This window comes from Cryptomeria japonica, chromosome 9 (genome assembly GCF_030272615.1).
Source record: "Cryptomeria japonica chromosome 9, Sugi_1.0, whole genome shotgun sequence".
Lineage (NCBI taxonomy): Eukaryota > Viridiplantae > Streptophyta > Pinopsida > Cupressales > Cupressaceae > Cryptomeria > Cryptomeria japonica.
In genome coordinates, this window is record NC_081413.1 from 191,575,617 (window position 1) to 191,599,532 (window position 23,916).

Genomic DNA, 23,916 nt, shown 5'->3' on the forward strand with positions numbered 1-23,916 from the left:
CACATCGTAGCAGTTGTTTCAACTTTAGGTAATTGGTGATAATGAATTTTTCCTACTAAGGAGAAATGTACTTATCCTAGTACCATACTTACCAGGAGACGCAGGGGTACCAGTACCAGTACAGTCACAGGGACACCAATAAAATTAGTGTACGTGAATATATTAGTAAGGAAACAGCTATGTCATATGTAAATGTAGTCACCAGGAATTGTGGGTACAGGGACAGTTATGGGGTCCACATTCCTATAATGGAATTTCCTAGCAACTAGTTTAGAGATTTCTTTTAGCATTAAGGGCTTTGTTTTGTTTCTCCTTAAATTACTTGGTTATATACCAGCATGTTACATCCCATTTGTGCCCTAGTTGTTGTTTATGCTACATTACGCCATGTTGTTTGTGCCCTAGTCGTTTTATGCAATATTTACGTGATGTTAATCATGCCCTAGGTGTTTCATGTTATAATTGAGTGAAGATGCCCTAGATGTTTCATGTTACAATTGAATGATGTTATTTATGCTCAGTATGATGAAATGATGACTCATAACTGTTAAATTGATGTTTTGATATTTAACATGATGACATTTAAGATATTTTACTTTTGTTGATAATATTTTTGAAATGTCAGAGTTATGAAGAACTAGCCAAGTGTGTGCAGGAGTTCATCGTCCCAAGCGAGGAGAAGTGTCATCAAGTCGGGAGGTAAGGAGAAAGAACTCATGCCATCTAGAAACCCTAATCGTAAGTGAGTCAGGTCATCTCATGTTGACCATGTTTTTGTTGGCCTGTCGTGTCAGGTAACCCTAATTTGGTCTATATAAGGGTTTTAGGGTTTCACGACTCTAAGTCATAGATTGATACTTCAAGTTAGTTTGTATTATTATTCTAAGTTGTAGGGTTCACCCCCTAGACCCCTGGCACTGGTCCAATCCGGTCCTAGTCCGGGGTCCTGGTTCGGTCCGCCTATCGTTCGGACAGGGTCTGTGATTCACAGAGCCAGGTTCGGACTAGGTCGAACCCGGAGGTCTGACGGCCCAAAAATAGTGTTTTTTATGCAAAATTTAATTTTTTTAAAATCCACCACAAAAAATTTAAATTTAACCCTAAAAGTGAATTTTAAAACATTGACTTGGCTCATTTCACACAAGCAACATGCCTACAAGCAAGCGGAAATGAAGATGTGGGATATAGAGCCAGAGCATATTGATTTGGATGCTTTCACTTCTCAACTTGTTGCATTTGAAGACTCGAATAGTGAGCAAACTTATAGTGCAAGTGCAAGTGTAAGTGGCATTGGCATTGGTTCATCTAATGTCAATGTCAATGATGAGGAGGATGATGAGGAGAATGAGGATGATGAATTAGAGAATCTATTTGATGATTAAACTTTAAATTGTTGAAATGAAACAATGATACTTGAGTATTTTGTCATTTTGGTATTAAACTTGATGTATATGATGTTTTTATGGTATGATCATGATGCTATGATTACAAGCTTATGTTGGTTTTGTTGTTTATATGATGCTATGTGACATGCTAATCTTAATTCATACTTATAGGCTGCATAAATGTATATATATATAATTTACATGTTTTTGTACTAACGAACCCAAACCCCTTCTCAAAATTTTGTCGTACCGACGTACTGGTTCTTCGAACCCAAACCAACGCCCGAACCCGAACCGGCAACTTAGTTATTAATTTATCTATTATTATTATTTTTAATAATTAAATTAAAATTGCTTTGGCTCATGTTTGATAAATGTCAATACATACACATATATATGTGAATGCATGTATATGTAAGTACATATATGTAGGTAATCAGAACCAAGATCAATACGTCCGTATACATGCTCCCATAGACATGTATACATAGAATATATAAATTCATATATATATAAATATATGAATATATTTTGTTTTTGTCCTCTTAACAAAGGTCCACTTGTTCAATGCATTAGCCAATGATACTATTATAGCTTTGATATAAAAGCTAAGTTGAGGAGGGGGCTTTGATATTTGTAATGGATTATTTTAATCATTCATGGGGCCCACTTGGTCTTATTTTGGCATTAAGCCATGTATCGAATGGCTTGGTAATCATATAAATTCAATACTTTTAACGAATGTGCAAAATATTTTATCACCCCATATTATTAGCATTTCATGAAAACTATCGAGCATAATATAAGTGATATGTGCAAATGAACCACCGTAAGGGGAGTCATAATAACGGCATGTATTCATTTTAGCTGTGATTCATTCAAAATGAAATGAATGGAACCGCTAATCATATAGAATGCTTTTGGTGTGATCATTTTGGGGGAGATATATGGCATGTTTTGGAGGAGCGATAGGATTATGGGAAAAGGGTTTTGGAGAAATGTTTTGGAGTACAGTATTTTGCTAGCATTTCCTTCAGTAAGCTTTGCATCCATTTTGGGGTTTATTCTTCTGGTAAAAGCTCAGGAAGTTTCAGAAGTGAAAAACTGCACTTAGAGCTGAATCAAGTCGAGTTATCCTCTAAATTTTCAGGTCATGTTATATTGACAAAACCCACCAAGCTTGTTTATTCCTATATTCCTTTTTTTTGAGTTTGATTTCTTGGTAGAATTAATTGAAAGGAAGAAAATGCAGAAATACTCTTTGTTATTATTCGATTTGACTGTGAGTTGGGCATTCTAGAGTAGGAATATGTATTTTCTGAAAAACCTTATGTTCTTATTTGATTTTTCTGAAATTTAAACAATCTGGAGTAGGAATAATGTAAATACTCATGGTTGTTGAATGGGGTTTGAGGATTCATTTAATTGTAAAGAGAATGTGTTAACCCCAGTACCTAGCGTTTAAAGCTTATGATTTTTTCTTTTTAAAACTCTGCAGTTCAATTTTTTTTTTTTTAAAACTCTAGAGTCACACTGTATAGTATAAGGTTTGACAGAGGATAACTTTTGGCTAAGAGTATTCTCTGTCAGACAGTAAGCTGTACGGCTGTGAATAAGTTATTCTCAGTAAATAGAACCTAAATGTTGTGAACATAAGGGTCAGATTGTAAATCTCTGTAGTCAATCTGTACCGTATAAAGTTTGACAGAGAATAACTTTTAGCTAAGAGTATTCTCTGTCAAGCAGTATATTGTACAGCTGTGAAGGCCTCCTTAGAACAGTAGATTTTAGTAATTCATTATTGACGGAATAGAACAGAGAATAAATCTTTGGTTGAGATAAATAGTATGGACTGAAAATACTAATGTTAGTCAATGGAGACTTGCACCAAACCCGAGTTAAACAAACCCACATAAGTATGGGGTTCTATCTATTTCTTGTATACTTAATATGGATATTGATAAGTTGAAGTGATTGTTCCTTCAACACAGCCATTACGTAATACTAAAATTGGGTATTATCCATCAGCAGCGAAGATACCCCCTCATTAGAGATTAACCTTCACTTGCATGTGAATGAAAACTAAAACCCTAGATTAGGAAAGAAAAATGGGTAAGACCCGAACAGCAGTATCCGTAATGCAGTTAGCATTTCAATTATAAAAAAAAATATACTCAGACATTGCAAAGACAGCAAAGACATGTCATGCATGATGTTCATTCAAAATTAAAGATTATATGGGCAACCGGTGGCTCTTAAGCCATTTCACCTTTACTAATCTAGGGGTGGTTAGTTATATTTTCTAATACCTTATGCCGTGATTTATGAGAAGGATAAAACAAAAACCTCATATGAGAATTAGTGTTGTTAACTAAAATCATGTAACACTTTTATGAGACATGAGTCTCTATGTGAGTACAAATATGGTCAACTATTGGTTAAAACTCACTTGTTTCTAGACCTATGCCCTAGAATCCTTAAGTTGCAGCCGAGAAGGGTGGAACTTTGATTTCACACTCGAGTGTGATTGCAGCTATTTGAAAACCTTTGGGCCAAGGAGGTGCTCATACTAGAGCATCTGTCAAGATGGTTAATTTATCTTCGGTTTGGTAAGAAACAACATGCAAGATTAGTATTTCAGTACTCAGTAATGCAATTGGGCATAATAAATACTATGGGTGCACTTAGACATTTAGTAAACTTATCGTAGAGAGAAAAGATTTGATAGAAAAGGGAGCTTATAGTGATTCTTAAGGCAGATAGTCATATGTATGGAAATACATAGCTTTATTGCTTCCTAATGCAGTTTGGCAATCATACAAAATATATAGTTTCTCTGGATGGTACAGTAGCAACACGAATGCTCATAATACATGCAGAACATAGAAGCTAATGCTGAAGAGGGAGATAGCAGCTTGTTGTCTATCTCATCTTTTCCACACTAAGGTAAGTTTATCGGTTAAAACCATGTTACAATAAAACTAGAAGGGAACAATTTACATCTAAAATAAATTAAGGCCTTTAACCTTAGGATGAGGTAGAGTACCAGCTGATACTCAAACATGCCAGACTAAGGAGAACTATTGACTGTTTGATATTTCATGTAATATTCATGTGTGAAAAAGGGCATCATAGGTTAATCATTTGCAACCTAATGGCAGATACTAGTTAATAAAGGCCAAGTCTGGGCTACTTCTCGTGTAAACAGCATTGAGACTGTGTGAAATATGAACTATTCAACTGTTGTACTTAAGACTGGTAAATTTGTACAGAACACTAGTTCATTAAAAGAAGGATGGTGAATTCTGCATATCCATTAAGAATGGATTCATTCTTGTACTCGTGAGAGAGCAGGTTGCTAGCTAAAGGGCACAAGTGTGAACTCAAAATTTAATTAAACTAGGGTTCTGCCAAAAGATAGGTTACTCCCTAAGAGTATACAGCTTGTGAAACTTGGGTCCAAACATAAATGATAGCCAAGAGCCTCATAGAGTTAGAATGCAATCAGCATAGAGACAAACACGATGTCTTGAACACCTTCGAGAATTCAAATTCGACCGAGTAAGGTTATGAACAATAACTTCTTGAATTAGTGTCAACCAGTTTGTTAATCCAGATACACAATCTAGTCAGAGGTCATACTAGTTAGGGGTAGCCTATAGTGTATGACTGACTAGGGATCTGTGTAGGATTATCCACCAACTCAGATGGCATGAGTTAGACATTTTGTTACCTCCCTATGAAAGGTCGGGCCAATCCAGTTGGATATGGCACGGGGGACTAGTCAGTCCATGGTTGGGCGGAAAAGCGCCCTGATGATACTTTCTCTCCCCAATGGTCTATTGGTAAAGTTATGAAAGATCAGAATATTGGCATCTGGAAAATGTATCTTCTCATTTGTATCAATTATTTTGCTCATAGCATAGATCTTTGTTCAATTCAAGATTCAATTCAATGTTGTTAACGAAAATAAAAAGTTGCAAGTTTTTCCCTTCTTTTCTTCTACAAAGATGTAAAAGTTGTTATTTCAAATTTGCATAGGTTGTTGCATGTTACCTCGAATTTTGTGCCAACAAATTTACCTTGGAATTTAAAAACAATTCGCAATTTCTACTATTTCTGTGGACGTTGGGATTTTTGCTGTTTTTTGGGCACCATTTATGCTGTTTTAAGTGTGCAAAAAATTTTAATTTCTCGGTTTCTTCCAAACCTTGAAATTTGCACCTTGGAATTTGTGTCAGAATTCTCCTCCACGGTTTCAGATTTTTTGTGCAGCTGCTTCTATTCTGATTTTTGAATCAGATTCTTCTGTCTCATGCTTTCACTAGGCTGACCTTGTTCAACCTCCATTTTCGTGATGGCATCTTTGACCAACATCATGTTGGAACACAGACAAAAGTTCAACAGCTACCACAACACCTGGAAACAGTGCATGTTCACGATATCTGAATATCGTTGCCTTGATCAGATTGATTTAGGCCAGACCTCGTCTTACAGGTCCCAAGGTTTTCACGATTTTTTCCTGAAAAATTGTCTGTAGGTTTTCGGATTTTTTCCACAAAAAATCATGGGAGGGTTTTCACAATTTTTTCCTCAAAAATTGTTCGCACGGTTTATAATTTTTATTTTTTTCCTCAAAATCATGCTTTGTTGCAGTTAGTTTGGGTCGCACCTACCAGGGCAAACATCTGCAACCGTGGTATCTTGCAGTCAGTTTTGGAGTTGGTACTCTTCTGCCAAAGGGTTTGCTGATTTTTTCCTCAAAATCATTGTTTCAGGCTTCAGTAATTCATGTGTGCCAGATCTCTAATTCGCGTGTGAAGGCTACATTAGCTTGGATGGCTTATGGTATTCTTGGTCATTAACACTTTTCAGATCCACGGAGGGTCTCCACTACAGCAGAGTGTTCTTTTCATTTGTGATCAAAAGACCTGCAGTGTCTTCTGTAGGGTAGTTAGTAGATAGAATGACCATTAAGCGAGGGTATTAGAATATTTAATTATATTTTAGTCACCTATATTTAGTTCCTTGTTTAATGGTCATTTAGCTTTTTAGTTAATTAGCTTTTAAGCTTTATTTAGCATTTAGCTTTTTCTTTTTAGTTAATTAGCTTTTAAGCTTTATTTAGCTTTTTAGTAGTTCACTTTAAACGACTTGTTCTTAATTTAGAACGTCGTCTTGTAATCTCTATATATACGCTTGTATATTGTTGAATAGATTATCCGATTATTGAATCATTCATTCAATTTATTTTTCACTTAGTTCATAGTAGTAGACTCAATTTAGTAAGAGAAAATAAAAGCAGACGCAAGGGTAGACCGTGCAAGTGATAGCAATAAGAACAAATGGAGTTCTCATAATGGTGATTACAAGGATAGCTATAACATTGAGAAGATGCAATGCAGGGAATCTACCTATTGTGGCAAGCACGTTGGTGTTGAGGACACACGCTGTGAGAAGATGACGGATCTTATGTAGTAGATCAAAGAACTCAAGGAGGATCAAGGCAAGGACAGTAAAAAGCATAAGGATAAAGTTATAGTAGTCCATAGTTCTCATAGATTTCATTCAGACATCCAAGTGTGAATTTATTTTTTATTCTGGTTGCACTAAATACATGACAACGTATGGAAATTTGTTCCAAACAGTAGGCAAAGAAGGTGATCACTCTTAGTGGATAATTCAACTCTTCCTTTTGTTGGTAGTGATGACATCGTGCTAGAAGACAGCACAATCAAGGACACTTATCATGTCTGGAATTTCAGCGTAAATTTGGTATTGATTTATACAATAACTCGACAAAGAAACAAAATTGAAGTTTGATTTGACATATTTGTTTTGTAGAGCATAAACAAATTTCTTGTAATAACGAGTGATAAACTTGATCAAAAAGCCATGGCTTACAAATTATATTACTGATTTCAATCATGTTTTAAAGAATCAGAATCTGAAAGCACTGGTGCTGATGATGATAGCCAACCATGGCTGATCTGTATGGATCATAATAAAATTGTAATAAGACGTGTAAACATGGAATTTTATTAAATGAAATGGACATCCTAGAGAAGTGAAAGTCTCAAAATTTATTTTCTTATTCTATCTATTTGATATGCTAATTTGTCCTTTCCATCAAAGGGAGAAGGAAAAGTGACAAAAAGAGAAGAAAGGATACACTATGTCTCTTCCATTTCCAAAAGGGAGATGAAAGGTCGCACGTGTCTATTCATTTCTTAAGGAATTGAAACCCTATATATATATATATGGAATGTACACCTGGATTTAAGGATGTATAGATGAAGTAATTGAATAGAGCAAAGTAAAGAGGAATCAGCTATTCATAATGCAAAAGCATAGGCAAACAATGGTGATATGCAGCTAATAGAGCAAGGGGCAGATTGTATACATAGCCAAGGTGTTATTTAATGGAAGAAGAGGCGGATGTATCCAGCCAAGGTGTTATTTAATGAAACACAGTGCAGATACAGTCCATATCATTTGCACACCCATTCTGTTTTGCCAATTAACAACTTGAAGATAAATAGTATGGTATTTGCCACTACCACAGACTGTTTTTTCTCCCTTTAAAGAGTTTTCAGGATAAATTCTTCAGTTAGAGGGATTCATTCTATTGCAGTATGTTTTCTTCTTACTTTCATCGACACTTCTCTCTCTAACAACTCTCAATTGAATTACAAGTACTGTAGTATGTTAGCATATAAATCTCAATTCAGAAATTCTAAATTTAAGAGTTTATAGATCAGTGGCATAAGAGGCTAGGACAGCAGAATCTTACAGGCACATAGTTGATGGGCCAAAACAAAATGGTCCATAGGTTGCCTTCAATTTCTCCATGCAAAGGCCTGTGCAAAGAATCTGATCTCATCAAACATTACAAAGAATTTTTTGCGTACTATGCTAAGAAGCATCTTCACATTGTTCATTCTCATTTGTGTACCACAAATCATCCATTCCTTGCTAGATTGAGAAATGTTTTGACCATTATTAATAATTACTCTGGAAACACTCAGAGAAGTTGAGTGAAATCTCAGTCTTAACCTTTGGAGAAATTCATTTAGGGGAGCACCATGGTGGAGAAATGATCCAAGTATTATAGCATACTGTCAAAAGACTTCAGATCAGATAGTTGGAGTGAATATGTGAATCATGCCTTTGGCGCATTGTTCCAACCATGTCATGGTATTATGTGACAACACACAGTTACCTATAACCCTTGGAAGAATGGTGTTGTAGAAAGGCAAAACAAGACTTATGTTGAGTTTACAATTCATATGCTACAAGCCAAAGCTATAGTAACAGAATTTAGGGCAAAGCAGTTTATTGTGCAAATTATATTCTTAACACAACTCCTACAAAATCTGTTTGTATTGTGACACCACATGGAAAATGGTGTGGTAGAAAACCTACTAGTGGCCACTACAGCATGTTTGGTAGCATTGCTTGGGCCCACAAGTGCAATGAAAAAGGCAAGAATTAAGAGCCATAAGTGCATGATGCTAATCTATGCAGAGGATGTCCAAAGCCTATAGATTATGGAAACCTGCTCAAAACCAGATCATTATTCGGACAGAAGAATCTTCATATGTGTGTTATGTGGGTACTTATAAGATATTGTACCACGGAAAGTTTTAGAGAGGAGAGATTTAAATGTTGACCTCAAGGTACTGGATGAGGATGGCCCTACATGCCTACAAAGGAGGTAAATGTTGCCAAGGAGATTCCTACTTCTAGGGGGTGTTAGATGTCCCAGGTGGAGCACTATTGCCCTTGAAGATGCATGGGAGATGAGGGAGTTGCAAATACACCATCATGGACCCAGGAGAGTGAAAGAAAGCAATTTGCTCCCTTGACAACAGTGTCAAGGGTCAAAGCAAACAAAGCGTATAAGAAGTCAAAGAAGATGTCCAGCTTAAAATTTGCGAGGATAGATGATCAGTTTGATAGATTGCAGGAGCTCCTCAGGCTTATAAGAGCTATCATTAGCAGGATGTGAAGATCTCCCCTTTCAAAAAACTCGGTTTGTCAATGCCCCGCTCTTTTCACCACATCAAGTTGTGTTTTAGAAAGCAAGTCAGAGTACAGAAAACACATCTTGTTGAGTCTCTTTGAGTTACTAATACTTGTGGTATATACTTCGGTTATGTATATCTTATGGGTGTAAATTGTACTTAATGTGCCCACATATGCAACTTGCACTTATAATCATATCATGGTTAGAGACTTGATGGATCACCCTACCCTTTTGTGACTTATTGAGAGATGTATAAATTGAGGCAATGCCTCCCACCTTACAAATCACTTGAATCATTTTGGTAAAAATTCATTTTATATTGAACTCTTCTTTTGCTTTCTATTGACACCTTCACGCGTTGAGTTCTTTCTTATGTTTGTGGAATTTCTTATTTGCTCAATTATGGACCTGTGAGGCAGAACAAAAACTACTCTTGATTTTAAAGAATAAATTTAAGGTTTGTCTTAGAGAAGCATACCTGTCATAAATGACAATACTCTACCAGCATTTAAAAGATTGGCTAAGGATCTAGAGATAAAATCTCTGAGAAATAACTAAAGCTATAACTCCAAGAGCATGCTATAAAGGTGAAATTAAGTGAAAATGAATACTGAAATTGATTCCAAGTTCTTAAAGCTACTTCAGAATATTTAGAGGGCATGAAACTTGAAGTTAAGGGACAATATCAAGAAGTTGGCTAGGGCACAAAAGAATTTAAACAATGGCAGAAAGAACTTAAAGCAATTCTTGATTCACTGATTGAAGGTTTCATCAAATTTGAAAACTATTTCTGCAAGGAACGGTTCTATAATCTTCTTTAAGAGAAGGTAATTGACATAAGCCAATAGGATAAATACGAAATTAGTTAGTTTCGCAGAACATGTTACTATGTTGACTCTGAGGTTTGGAATTTTTTTCAAATAATAATGCAAGGTATACTTCTTTGACAATCGAGGCACACAGCACCCTCATGAACTGCTGGATTCCAGAGGCACTTGCCATACTTGGAATGTGAGTTTGTTTATATCTAGTGTAAGAAACAAAGAGTTTATTTGTTGAGTAATTTTGAAAAACATGTGCCTTCCCATCTTTCCATGTATATCCAAATATATTATTGGATCCTGGATATTTAGTAAATGAGTCTACTCAGAAAGAATTCACCTCAGGGCAAAAGGAGATCTTTGGATGGCGGAAGACTTATTATGATGTTGGAGAAAATTAAAAAATAGATGAAGAAATTCTGCTTGGAAATAGACATTGCTTTTATAAACCTGCTACTATGAGCTGACATAAATTATCAGTTAGAGCCCAGCTAGAACTATTAGGCAAGATTAGCATGTAGTCAGTCTTTTTGGCAACAGATGAATGGCCAAAAATATAAGAAATGGGCCCAGCTGTGAACCTGCATGGTCTTGCAATCCTGTTTGGATGGAATGAATAGTCCACCTGAAGAAGGAATACAATCCCAGGATTGGCCAATTTACAGAATCAGCCCCCTACTATGGATGGTAGCCCTACCTCTATATTGGTGTATGATAATATCCTAGATTTCTAATCAGATGAAATTAATAGCCTTGCTACCACCCTATGGATAGAAGGGCCCCTAGAAAATATGCTAGGGATGAGTCACGTAAGCTGGGGTAGTAAGCCGATGAATCGGGGAGAGATGCTCCTGCTCCAGAGAGATGGCATTCAACAGGCCACGTTTTCATACAGATAAAGGTGATTTCATATGTGCTACAAGATTTTTTTAGCATTCAAGACTGCATTGTATTTCCTTTGAACTAATAGCTATACACCTATTGAGCTTATTTATTTTGCATGCAATAAGCACTCCAATAGACAATTAAAGAACCGTTCTGCCAAATCTTTTACATCTGATGGTTTTAAAATTACAAAAGTCTTGAATTTGTTATTTTTGGTACAGCCTAACTGGATAAAGATAAGGACGGGCACAGTGTTCCATATTAGTTAGACTGCAACAGAATATTCTGCATCATGTAAAAATTTACCAGACAAAGAGGCTTCCCAACTTGCAAATTGAAGTATGAGTGAAGCCCTGAGTCTGGATTAACTGTGTATCCTGAGCAAATAAATTAAAATATCCTGATCTACAATCCCTGGAGGTCAGGTCTTGAAATCCACTACCCACAAAACAGGTATGTCCTAATCAACAGTCAAATTAGAAAAATAATAGAAGCTTATTTCAAAAGAAATCACTTAGGGTGTTTGTGCTAAACAACAGTTCAACCATTTAAGATATTAGGAACCTAGAAGTTGTGCATGAAAAGACTTCATCACTTTACAAGTTTTACTAACTAATCCAGAATAGCACAGGAGAGGAAATTAGAAGACAATGGATTGCATTGGTCTAAACTCTAAAGATATACGCAACCTTAAAACTTTTTACCAACAGTGCCTGCAAATGAGAAAAATGAATTTCCTATCAACTATTCACACTAATGAACAGATTGATTCGAAATGAGCTGAAAGCTAGTCTCGTGTGGTGGATAACTAAAGGATATGCCTTAACCATGAATAAACCAAAGAGAATACTTGGAGAAGCATTAGATATGGGAATTACTATTGTACTTTCATGCAGAAAATGCAATACAAGTTATATTTCTCGCTTGCAAAAGAGGGGAAATATCAACGAATGGATTATTTTGCAACTTTAATAGTATACGAATATTTCCAATTTCAGAAAACAAATAATATGTATATCAGGCTAAAATTTGAGGAAAAGATAGGATCTATGGTTAATAATTATTAACTCTGTCAGATTTAATACTTTTACGTACAGGAAGGCAAAATTATGACTAATGACTCAATTTGAAGATTTCCAAATTAGTCTTATCATCATAAACAAAATTTATAAAATATTGAAAAATTGGGAAAAAAAGAAATAGTCCATAAAGAAACACCCTATTGCAAACTGTAACATCCAGCAGGTTTCTGATCAATTTCACATCTTAACAACTGCAAAGACATGAATCAAGAACAAGTTTGGAAACAAATACCCAGGTGAAAATTCAAGATATGTACCCAAAAACGATGAGATGCACCTTCCGATGTTTTAACAGAATCTATAGATGTGTTATTAGGGGCTCCTTGAAAATCATTGACAAGGAAATGAAGTTCATCTGTCAAGGATGCTTCTGCAGTAAGCCGGAGTGCAAGAGTAAGCTGCAAATTATAGCTCTCTTCAGTCTGCTGTGCCCAACTCTTTGCAGAGCCATTGCTATACTTACCCCCAATTCTGGGATCATCATACTTACATCCCTCCTCATAAAGTGCATTAATGAAGGCAGAATCACTGGCATTCAAAGACATGGGAGGTGAGAGAGTTGGTAGGGGGAAATCCCCTGAAAGAAAACTGTCAGCATAGCTGCTTCCGCTTGACTGCCTCTGCAACCCAGATGATGATGTGCCATGAACCCTACTGTTACTCCCAGTTGAGTTCCGATCACCAAACCATGCATTTGAATTATTCCCCCTCTGTAAGCCATGATCTTCTGAATGATCTGCAGACCAAAAGGTCGGTCCTTGTCCTGGCTTCCTCTGTTCATTTCCATACTCAGTAAGAGAATACGACAGTGGCTTCCTATGTTCTGTTGGGGAATAAGTCTGTTTTAGATTTGAATGTTCAGGTGGCGTATAAGGCTGTTGCTGAAGTTTTCTATGCTGGTCAATTACTCGGTCTGGCTGTGAATAAGCAGATTTTCTGTGCTCAATTACATGGTTTTCTGAATAAGCATGTTTCCAATATTCAATTAAATTCACAGGATCTACAGAGGAGTGCAGAGACTTTCTATCAGTGTAAAACCCCGGTCTAGAAGATGTCGGTGTCCATTCATTATAGTTTGAATTCTCAATTACCCCAACAGCGTTCCTGTCATCATAATAAAACAGATCCCTGCTATTATTATTATTACTATTATTATTATTATTATTCCTCACATCTGTATTTAATGGAAGAGGAGGCTTGCTAAGCCTATCTTCATCAAAATCATCAAATGGAACCCTGTCTGCACTCAAATGCCGCCGGTGAGGGTCGTACTGAGACTGTGGCTGTGACTGCCTTCGGGGATTATTCTGCACGTTGGAAGAATCATCAAGCACCTGGTTCAGCGGTACGTAATCTGACCTACGGACAGGCATGTCGAAAACCTGTTTTTGTTTGACAATGGAGATCCCTGGCCCTGAGCTGCAGCATCCTTCACACATACAGAACCTGTAACCAAACAGTCGTTACTAGATCAGTCAAACAGAATCCATCTCAGTGGCACCAAATAAAATACTTGGTGGAACCCAATCACCAGTTTCTTCTCGACTTTGAGAGTGCCTAAATGACATACCATTAGATTTTCAAGCATTACATCTTTGGTTTTGTGTTTTTTCCCCTGCTTCTTCTTCTTATTTTAGATCATTTACCCCATTACACTAAAGATGCATAAGCACTCCTGTTACTGTATACTTTTCAGATATCTCATTCTCTACACTAGCTTTGGCTACTTTGCACATTTACAAATTAAAAAATATCTGATTAGATTAAATTAAAAAAATACAAACCTCGATTCCCCCTTCTAAAAAAATGCCTCAGACTCACGGTAGGAGGTCCAAGACTGAGTTCCTCCACTGCAGTAATTTTTTTATTCTCTTTTACTAATTAATGTCCGTTGAAGTACTTAAAATAGCTTCGATTCATGCACGTCCAAACCCTGCCCTTGTCAAACGAACTTTTACTTGTCCAATGCACCATTATCCTTGCAAATATAGTCAACAAATCGACCAGTGCTTTTATCCCATTAGATTAAATCGATGGTATTACACCAAATCTTTAACACTATACCATGCTCCCATGTTCATAAGTTAATGTCTAGTTTTCTACCCTGGCCGTTAATAAACTTTCTTTGATAATGCTGAAAGCCAACTCTTATAAAGCCTTTCGCCCTTCAAACGCTGGATGAACCGCCACTCGGCTTCTTGCTGTTTCCAGAGAAAAAAATTGACATCAAAACCCATGAATTCAAACACCCAAAGTAAAATCACTGACAACTTTTCGAACAATTAAACCCCTGAGCTGAAGCTCGGTTTATTTAAAAGCATGCTGAAAAATGGAATCTGAATAAAGCATCCAAACTTAAATCACTTATAATATTTGGAAAAATTCAAACCATAAAACCACTTCTTGTTTTAAACTAGCGTCAGATATCAAAACCCCTAAATTTAAACATTCATAATAAAAACAGTAACAAATCAAATGTTAACTAAACTAAACTCCGCGATGGAAACTTAGAAAAAAGAAACATCCAAATTAAAAATCACTAACAATCTCTGTACCAAACCAAATCTGAATCACAACACACCTTCTAATTATGGAAAATCACTCCCGTGAAGTAAAACATACAAACTAAAACACCTGACAACCTGTGGAACAATTCAAACTACAAAACTTTAAAAATCGACTGACCAAAACCAGACATCGAAACAATTCAAGCCACAAATGGTCACATTTCGAATGAAGAAATCAAACATAAAAAAAAAACAAGTCAAACATCCAAAGTCCCAAACAAAAATCACTGACAATCAAGAACCACAAATCTTCAAAAATCGACTGGCCAAAACCAGACATCTAAACTATTATCGCTAACCCCCAGTTTAATAATTCAAGCCACAAAAGGTCACATTTCGAATGAAGAAATCAAACATACAAACCAAAACAAGTCAAACATCCAAAGTCCCAAACAAAAATCACTGACAGCATGTAAAACAATCAAGAACCACAAATCTTCAAAAATCCAAACACCAACATCAGACATACAAACCAAAAGTGCTCTAGAATCTCCAAAATCCAGACACCTAAATTATACATTCAATGCACAAATCTTCGAAAATCCAAACGCCGCAATGGAACATTCAAAGCACAAATCTTCGAAAATCCAAACGCCGAAATAAAACTTTCAAAACACAAATCTTCGAAATTCCAAACACCGAAACTAAAATCCAAACTAAAAAAACTGAAAATGATTGAGCAATTCAAACCCTGAATTCCCCACAGCTCAAAACGCCAAAGTCAAACGTCTCGTAAGAAATCAAACATACAAACTAGAATGGCCAACAATGACTAAACGATCCAAACCCTGAATCCTCACAGCTCAAAGCACCAAAATCAAACATTTCTTCCAAAATCCAACAAACAAAAAAGCCCAAACCAAAATCCCTTCCCAACAACGACAAATTCAAACGCCCGCTAGGGTGAGGGCTGTGTTCAGAACTCAAAACCTCTCCAAAGATGACGCGCCCTTCACAAAACACCATCCTTCCTTCTCTTCCTTCTCCACCAAAAATCCTCACGGCTGCAATGAGAACCATGCATCGAATCCCCTCAAACAAAAACCCCTCAATTCACCATCGCTGTCTCCAGAGCGATACCGCCCTCGACTTCCAATCCTTTTTCTTCTCTCCTTTTGACCTTTCGAAGGTTGAGGGTTAGAGTCGCTCCTCTCCTCCAAAAGGTCTCGCGGGTTCGAATCCAACCACAATGAATCAAAAGCGAAATACGAGACCTTTTCTCCCACTTTCCACCAAAAAACTATATTCCATGCCGGACTTCTATAAATGAACAAGGCAATGGGCAACAGCAAAGCCCTTACTGGGCGGCCCAGCTGTGCACTTGTCACAACTTGCGACACCCCAACAAGGCTCCTCCTGGTACAATGTATTTTCCCTTTTATTTCTTATTATTAATTTTTTCCTCTCTTCAACTACCCAACAAACAAAATAAAACTCAACTTAAAACGTTACCTATGTCTCCTAACGTCTGTTTCTTGGATTTTTCATTCACGTCATTTGCCGCTTCTGACGTCGGTTTTTCAGAGAATAGACGGGTTTTTTGCCACCGTTAATCACTCCCTTACTGTTAGATACCTCGATTAATGGGCTTTCGGATCGGAGCGCGGAACACGAGAAGAACAGCCCGGTACTTAAAGATTCTTTTTATTATTATTATTATTTATTTGATAGGGATATAAATGGTAAGAGAATTTGTACATTCAATCATCTTCAGGTCACATTTGCTAAATGTGGGGCTGCTCATAAATTATAATGATAAAGAGGAGGTAAGTCCATGCGTTTCATTTTGCTTTGTCTTTTATTGCTCTTGGGCTTTTCCATGCTGTCATGATCTTATCCTTCCTTGATTTGGCAGCTATCATCCATATCATGTACCTAACCTTTCCCAAATATCTCTTCTTTTCCTTTCTCTAACTTGGTGGGTCTCTAAGTGCTTACCATAACTTGTCCCCATGTTGATTGATTATTTAAGTGGGAAGGAGCTTCCCATATATAGTAATATAAGTTTTTTTAAGTGCTTATGAATGAGAGTTTTATATGAAATTTATAGACTTTTAGATATCAAATATATTAGTACAAGTTTTAGATTGAAATTTTTCTGATTAAGAATTGAGGTGTATCTATTTCACCAAAATTATTCAAGATATAATTTTAATTTCATCCATTATGATATGCCAAAGTCTATTGTTCCAGTTCTGAATCAAGACCTTATACTTGACAAGGATTAAGGATTAAGGTATATCCATTCTACCAAAATCATGCAAGGCATGATCTTGACCTCATCCATTATGATGTCAAAGCCTTACACGCAACAAGGATTAAGAATTGAGGTGTATCCATTCCACCAAAATCATTTGAGGCATGATCCTAACCTCATTTGTTATGATGTCAAAGCCTTACACTCAACAAGGATTAAGTATTGAGGTTTATCCAATCCACTAAAATCATGCAAGGCATGATCCTAACATCATTTGTTCTGATGTTGAGGCCTTACACTCAACAAGGATTAAGGATTGAGGTGTATCCATTCCACCAAAATCATTCAAGGTATGATCTTGACCTCATATGTTATGATGTCAAGACCTTACATTCAACGAGGATTAAGGATTGAGGTGTCCATTCCACCAAAATCGCTCAAGGTATGATCCTGACCTCTTCTATTATGATGTCAAGGCCTTACACTCAACAAGGACTAAGGATTGAGGTGTATCCATTCCACCAAAATCATTCAAGGCATGAACTTGACCTCATCCATTATGATGTCAAGGTCTTACATTCAACAAGGATTAAGGAATGAGGATTCAAGTGTATCCATTCCACCAAAATCATTCAAGGTGTGATCCCAACCTCATCTGTTATGCTCTCAAGGCCTTACACTCAACAAGAATTGTTCTTTGATGGGCTCATTCAAAACCATTCAACTTTATCAGTAGAACAAGGGCACGTTGACATGATTGTAAGTTTGAATATTCATCTATATATAATTAAAATTTAGTTGAAGCCTAGATTTTTTTGTTTTTATTTTTTATGAAATGTCATATATAATGTATTTTGAAATATTGATATAAATATAATTTTTCAAAAAAAATGAAAACTTCATTCAAATAGATTGTCTACTTCTACTAACTTGAAACGTACTCTATGGCCACAAACAAGGATGGTCATTCATGTTTTAGAGTTTCTTCAAGTAAATTATATATTTCATAGTTCACTCTTACTAATATTGATGTTCATGTAGATTATTTAATTGTGAAGATTAATTTTCGAGGTGTGAAAAATCTTGTGTTATAATATTTTTTGCAAATAAAATTGGTATCACATAATGATTTTGTTTGACCTAACATGAGTTAAGTTTGTGTAATCTTTTATTATGGCTTCTCCTCATAGATAACAATCTTGTATGTTTTTATGCTTTGGGATTATTCACGTCTATGATGGTGTTTTATTATTGTTTATAGAATTGTGTATGAGGGGTGTTCATACATGAATATCGATGTATAAGTAGGGATTCATGAAATGTTCAAAAATTATTTCACTGTGAAGATTGGTTTTCAAGATGTGGAAGGCATTGTGTTATAATACTTTTGCAAATAAAATTAGTGTTAATCATTGTTTGTGTTTGATCCAACATGAGTTAAGTTTGTATAATCTATTGTTGAGCTTTCTCTTTATATCATGACAATTTCATATGCTTTTGTGTCTTGAGATTGTGTGTGTCTATGTTGGTGCATTATTATTTTTTGTAGAATCGTTTGTGAGGGATGTTTATACACAAATATAGATGCTTAAATAGATATTCATGGTGATAGTAGCGCCTTGAAAAAAAAAAAGATCTATTACCAAAAGTAAACAGGGTACAATATAGATGTGTCAAGGATACCACATTAGTCACAAACTGGCACCAAATTAATGAAGCCAAAAAGACTTAGCAATTATAAGTCTAAAAAAGCTATATATTAAACTGTATTCCATCATTGTATATGAAAATTAGACATAGAGACATACATCAATATCAAAATACAATAATATATCAATAAAATTTCAAAGTACTATAACCAATAATATATCAATATCCTCCCAAAATTCAATGAAAATAATTCTTGAACATAGCTACATGCATTCCTAACAATACCTTTTGGGTATTACTTTTATTATATACATCAATTTCAAATGGTTTTTAATGGAGGAGAAGCACTTCTACTATCACTCATATATCACTTCAAGATCAACATCCTTATGTAACACTATATTATATTTGTAAAATTTATAATACTTGTGAAATTATATATAATGATACTACTACTTAAGAAAGTGAAGATATGAAAATGAAATATAATATTTTTGCAATCCACAATATCAAACAACTAAACATATAACATATGAAAATATCTTAATTTTAAACTTATAACATATGAAAATATCTTAATTTTAAACTTGTAACATATGAAAATATCTTAACTTTCTTTAAGTAAAAGACATCAAATTGGATTGTCAAATTGTACTTCAATCCCTATATCACTCTCTAGATTCAAACTTCAACCCCCCCCCCCCACACCCACACATATATATACCAACAAACGAACACAAAATAAAAAATAATTCATTATACACAAGTATATATACAAACTTGTCGTTTGCTTGTTACAAAACTATTTATGAAGTATTTATTATTATTATTATTATTACTATTATTTATTTATATGGAACAAAACACCTTTATGCAATTATATCATTATATTAAACAAGTGCCACATAGTGGCTAGTACTTGCCTTGTTTTTAGTATGGTTTTAATAATAATTATGATTTAATTTATTAACTCAAAAAATTAAAAAATTAAATAAATAAGAAAAAAGAATAAGTAACTCTTGAAATGAAATGTCTTCGGAAAGCTATATTTTTAAATTTTTTTTAAAGAATAAGTGATATATTTTTATATATAATTTTTTTCTAAAATAGTAATATAATAATAATAATAATTTTAAAATATTATAATAATTATAAAAATATGTGATATATTGAAAATAATTTAATATTAATAGAAATATAATATAAGATGGTATAATAATATTGTAATTTTAATTATTATAGTACTTTTTTATTATTATATTATCTTACATAATGTATTTTTGTTATTATTTTGAAATAATTTATAATTTAAATTTTTTTTTAAATATTATAATTCTATTTAATATTTTTTTAAGGAATGCTTCAATTTTAATTTTTGGGACAAAGGAAAGCATAATATATAAATTAAAATAAAAGATTATATATGATAAAATGTTTTAGATCCATGTGATAAAATTAAAAAAAAATTATTCCTATATGAACAACCTTTTTATTTATTAAATATTTATCTTATTTTAGTTTTGAATTTTTAAAATTATTTAAGATTTTTATTATAGATGTTTCATTTGCTAAAGAGTTAGTTTAAGTAAATAATTATTTTTTTAAGAAAATAAAATAAAATAATAGTAATTTTTGAGTAAACAATGTAAATAAATTAAAATTATTTTTCAAAAATTGTAAAGTAAAAAAAACAAATATTATGCTGCATCCAAGAAACCCGTGTATAATAGGGGAAAAAGTATTAGCCAATCGTTTACAAGAGTATTGCCTAACGGCAAGTACTAATAATAACAAACAAATGAGTAATTTGGCTTCCATTAGAAATATTTAGATAATTTACTTTTTAAAAATTTGCACTATTTATTAGATATTCTGTGTGCGGTGTTTATATTAACATGTGAAGTATTTTGCTAACTCAAACAATCTCCGCGTGGGATGACTAGCATAACTAACACATGTTTCACATTAGGGTTGAAACTAGCTTTATTATATATTAAAATATTTTTAAACTTCTTTTCATTTTTATTTTTATTTTTATGTAAAAGAAGACATTGCAAAGTATAGATTTTAAAAAATTAAAGGTTGAATATGATAAGATAAAATAGGAGTTTAAATAAATAAGATAAACAAATTGAAAAAAAAAATTAAAAAATAAATACATTCTTATTTGGATTATAATGTATTATTGTTTGATTATTGATTGGAAGAGATGTGATAATAAGAATTAAAAATTAAAATCTAGTATTGGATCGTGATTGCAAATCTAAGATAAAGATGATCAAAATTTTATGTTGTACGAAATTAGGTTACACCCATGTTCTTGTCTAGTAAAATTTGCTCCCTCACTATTCTATTCATTGTTGATTTCCTATGAATAAAGGGAGATCATTGACTTCCATAATAGCAATAATCCTTAAGGTTGATGTAATAAGGTGAACTACATGCCAAGTGAAGAATAAAAATGTTAATGTAAGTGAGACTAATGTGGCTAAATGTAATGCCCCAAGTTTTAGCCAAGATATTAACAATAACAAATAGATGAACATTTTCTTACAATGTAAATGTGACATCAACATGCTACATCATGCACTTATGCACTCAAAATTTTGTGACTAAAACATAACACTCAAGGTACGTAATGTTAGGGTTTCAAGCATATCCGAAGCAAATATGAACTAACAATTATATACAGATTTAAATACAAAAAGATAAAGGAATAAAACATGACACAGATAACACAGAGATTTACGTGGTTCACCCAGAATGGGTTACGTCCACCATACCAAAAATCAGATCTCTTTTAGTTTGATGACCGTGAGTAACCAGTGAGTAGTTCTTGGGTCGATCCAATTGATTGGACATGGCAGGATCAAATTGTCGAAAAAACAGGGGTGGGCATCCATAAGTCGTCCAATCTTTCTTATTATCCAGCAAAAACAGTACATCAACCTCACCATGCCTTAAGCATCCCAGACGCTTATAACATGTGTTTTTAGGGCACCAAACAAAGTCGGCCTTTTTAGGGTTTTATTACAATGTCAGTTTTCATCAACAAAAAACATCCAAAAAAAAATTTCCTCGAGGCTACTGCCCACGTTCCTGGATCAGTCACCACGTATCAACACATAATGCTAATGCACCAAGCCTGACAACACAATGACAAACTTTTAACCTTATCCTGTGAGAAAGTCACTGTGATGAGCATGTAAGAGGATTTTTTGCCATGAAGATCAAAAGCTAGTCCACAATATTGTTCTCTCATGGACACAAGGAATAAAATGAGGGTGAAACCCACTTCATTACTCATACCAAGCCAACACAATCAACATCCAAAACATTAGGTGTGTCCACTCATGAGGTTGATTTAATGGAGATGCAAGATCTCAACTAACAAGATCATCAACTAATTAATTTTATGTAAGGGTAGGTATTCCTACACAAGGATGCAAATGATCAACAAAGTATGACATATTTATCCAAAGTAAGACGATAAGAAGTAAGACAAACCAAGGGGACAACTTTCCATTGAAACTTTTCTTGAATAAGTTCATGAAAAACCTAATGTTTAAGGGTCACCCTTTTTTGCTATTTAAGGTTGTTGGGGATGAGGCAAAGTTGCCTAGGAGATCTTAGATCTAGGGTCACTCCTTTTTCCAATCAAGGTCACCCAAGAAACCATAGGGTTTCCCCTTTACTAGTCAAGGTCACCTAAGAGACCCATTGCCTAATGGAAGCTAATGGTGAAAACCCATAAGGTTTCTAAAGGCTAGCAACACAAATAACACACCTTGAGAAATATTATTAAATATTGTAGTGTCATAAAATTGCAACCCTAGCAATTTTTTACTGCTTTAGGGTCCTCACGCATGTGAATTCGAATCCTCTAGCCTAATCGGAGACCGGAGATTGCTCAGCTTGCAGAAACGGCTTATTCCTTGGCCTCTGCATCACCCCGTCCACACTCTGCCCTGGAGAAAGGGGTAGGACAGGGGCATGGCGCCACTATCCCCCCTTGGGCAGGGGGTGGCATCCTTGTCCTCCCAGGACAGGGGCATGGCGTCCCTATCCCTGCCCTATTTTGGGGCAAGACCCTTTCTAGGGTTACATTGTTGGTTGTGCATCGGGCGAGAAACTCCCCTGATGTCGGCCCATGAGGAAATTCAGATCCACTAACATGTATTTAAGGGGCATTCATCCTCTCATTTGCATAAGTTGGATAGGTCAAAGTTGGATATATTCAAGTTGCATAAGCGATCAAGCATTCAAGCATTCGGGCATTCAAGCGTTCAAGCATTCGAGCATTCAAGCATTCTTTTCCAACATTGAGCATTCTCAAGTCTCCCTTCAAGGCTAGGTGTTGCATTCAAGTCAAGGATTCAACCATTGAAGAGGAGATTGATTTCAACATTCAATCCACACAAGCACTTCTATCAACATTGCTACTACAACCTCTCTTGAGGTGATTTACAATTCAGTCTTTCATTTACAACTACTTGCAAGTACTTTCTTTCATTACTTGGCTAATTCCAATATTGGGGTTTGACCTAAAGGCAAACCCCCAATCCCAACCCATTTTCCTCTCTTTTATGTGTGTAGGTTGCAGGTGCGGAGCTGTACTTTTGGATTCAGGCTCCATTTGTAGAGGTAGAAAAACCCTTTTCATTTCGTGGATTTTTCGGACGACTGTGTACATTCCCACCATGGTCTGGGCAACTTTTCCTCAAATTCACAAGGCGACTTTGTCTCGACATTTTACTTCCAGATCTAGGTGCACAGCTTCATCCCATATTCCAATCTAAAGTTATAATCAATTCTTCGTCACTTTTGCACTGCATTATTCAATCAATTTCCTTTCCAAATCAAACAAGGAAGAGGGGATTGACTTAACATTCCCAATTCATTCAAAATTCAATCTACCATCTTCATGTGGAGAGATTGAATCTCGTGAATTATCCTCTCCTCTTTCTAATGTAATATGGTGAAAAGTGCTTGGATTGTAATCAATAGAGAAACTCTCATCTCTCTTTGAGGGAAAGGGTAGTTTCCTTCTTGATCTATCATTGACCATTTTCCCACCATTACAATTATCAACCCATTCTAAAGCAAATGTACCACCTACAACTGACTTACAATAGAACTAAAGGTCATAAAAAGGAAGAGGGGACATAAAAAATATGTAAAAATGTTTATATGTGTCATATGTATGAGTTAGAGATAGAGATATATATGAGAGAAAGAGAGATAATAAAAGAGAATAGATATAAGAGAGATTGAAATAGATGAGATAAGTTGTATTTAAC

The 23,916-nt window shown here is 34.9% G+C and overlaps 1 protein-coding gene across 3 annotated transcripts in view; it reads right to left on the reverse strand.

Annotated features, from left to right (window-relative positions):
• LOC131040938 (serine/threonine-protein kinase CTR1) overlaps positions 1-16,149 on the reverse strand; it is a 64,290-nt gene extending 48,141 nt beyond the window's left edge. Inside the window, exons 1-3 of one of the 3 annotated variants that reach the window (XR_009104947.2) lie at positions 15,700-16,148; positions 13,987-14,403; positions 12,460-13,648 (exon numbers count right to left, since the gene is read on the reverse strand). Coding sequence is in view for 1 of the 3 variants with exons in the window: in XM_057973897.2 (XP_057829880.2) it covers positions 12,460-13,641 (1,182 nt within the window). In the remaining 2 variants the exon portion in view is untranslated. Of the gene's footprint in view, positions 1-12,459; positions 13,649-13,986; positions 14,404-14,783; positions 15,659-15,699 lie in introns of those variants that run through there. The other 2 variants (XR_009104948.2, XM_057973897.2) reach the window with 2 other exon arrangements.
• Between the last annotated feature and the right edge of the window lie 7,767 nt (positions 16,150-23,916).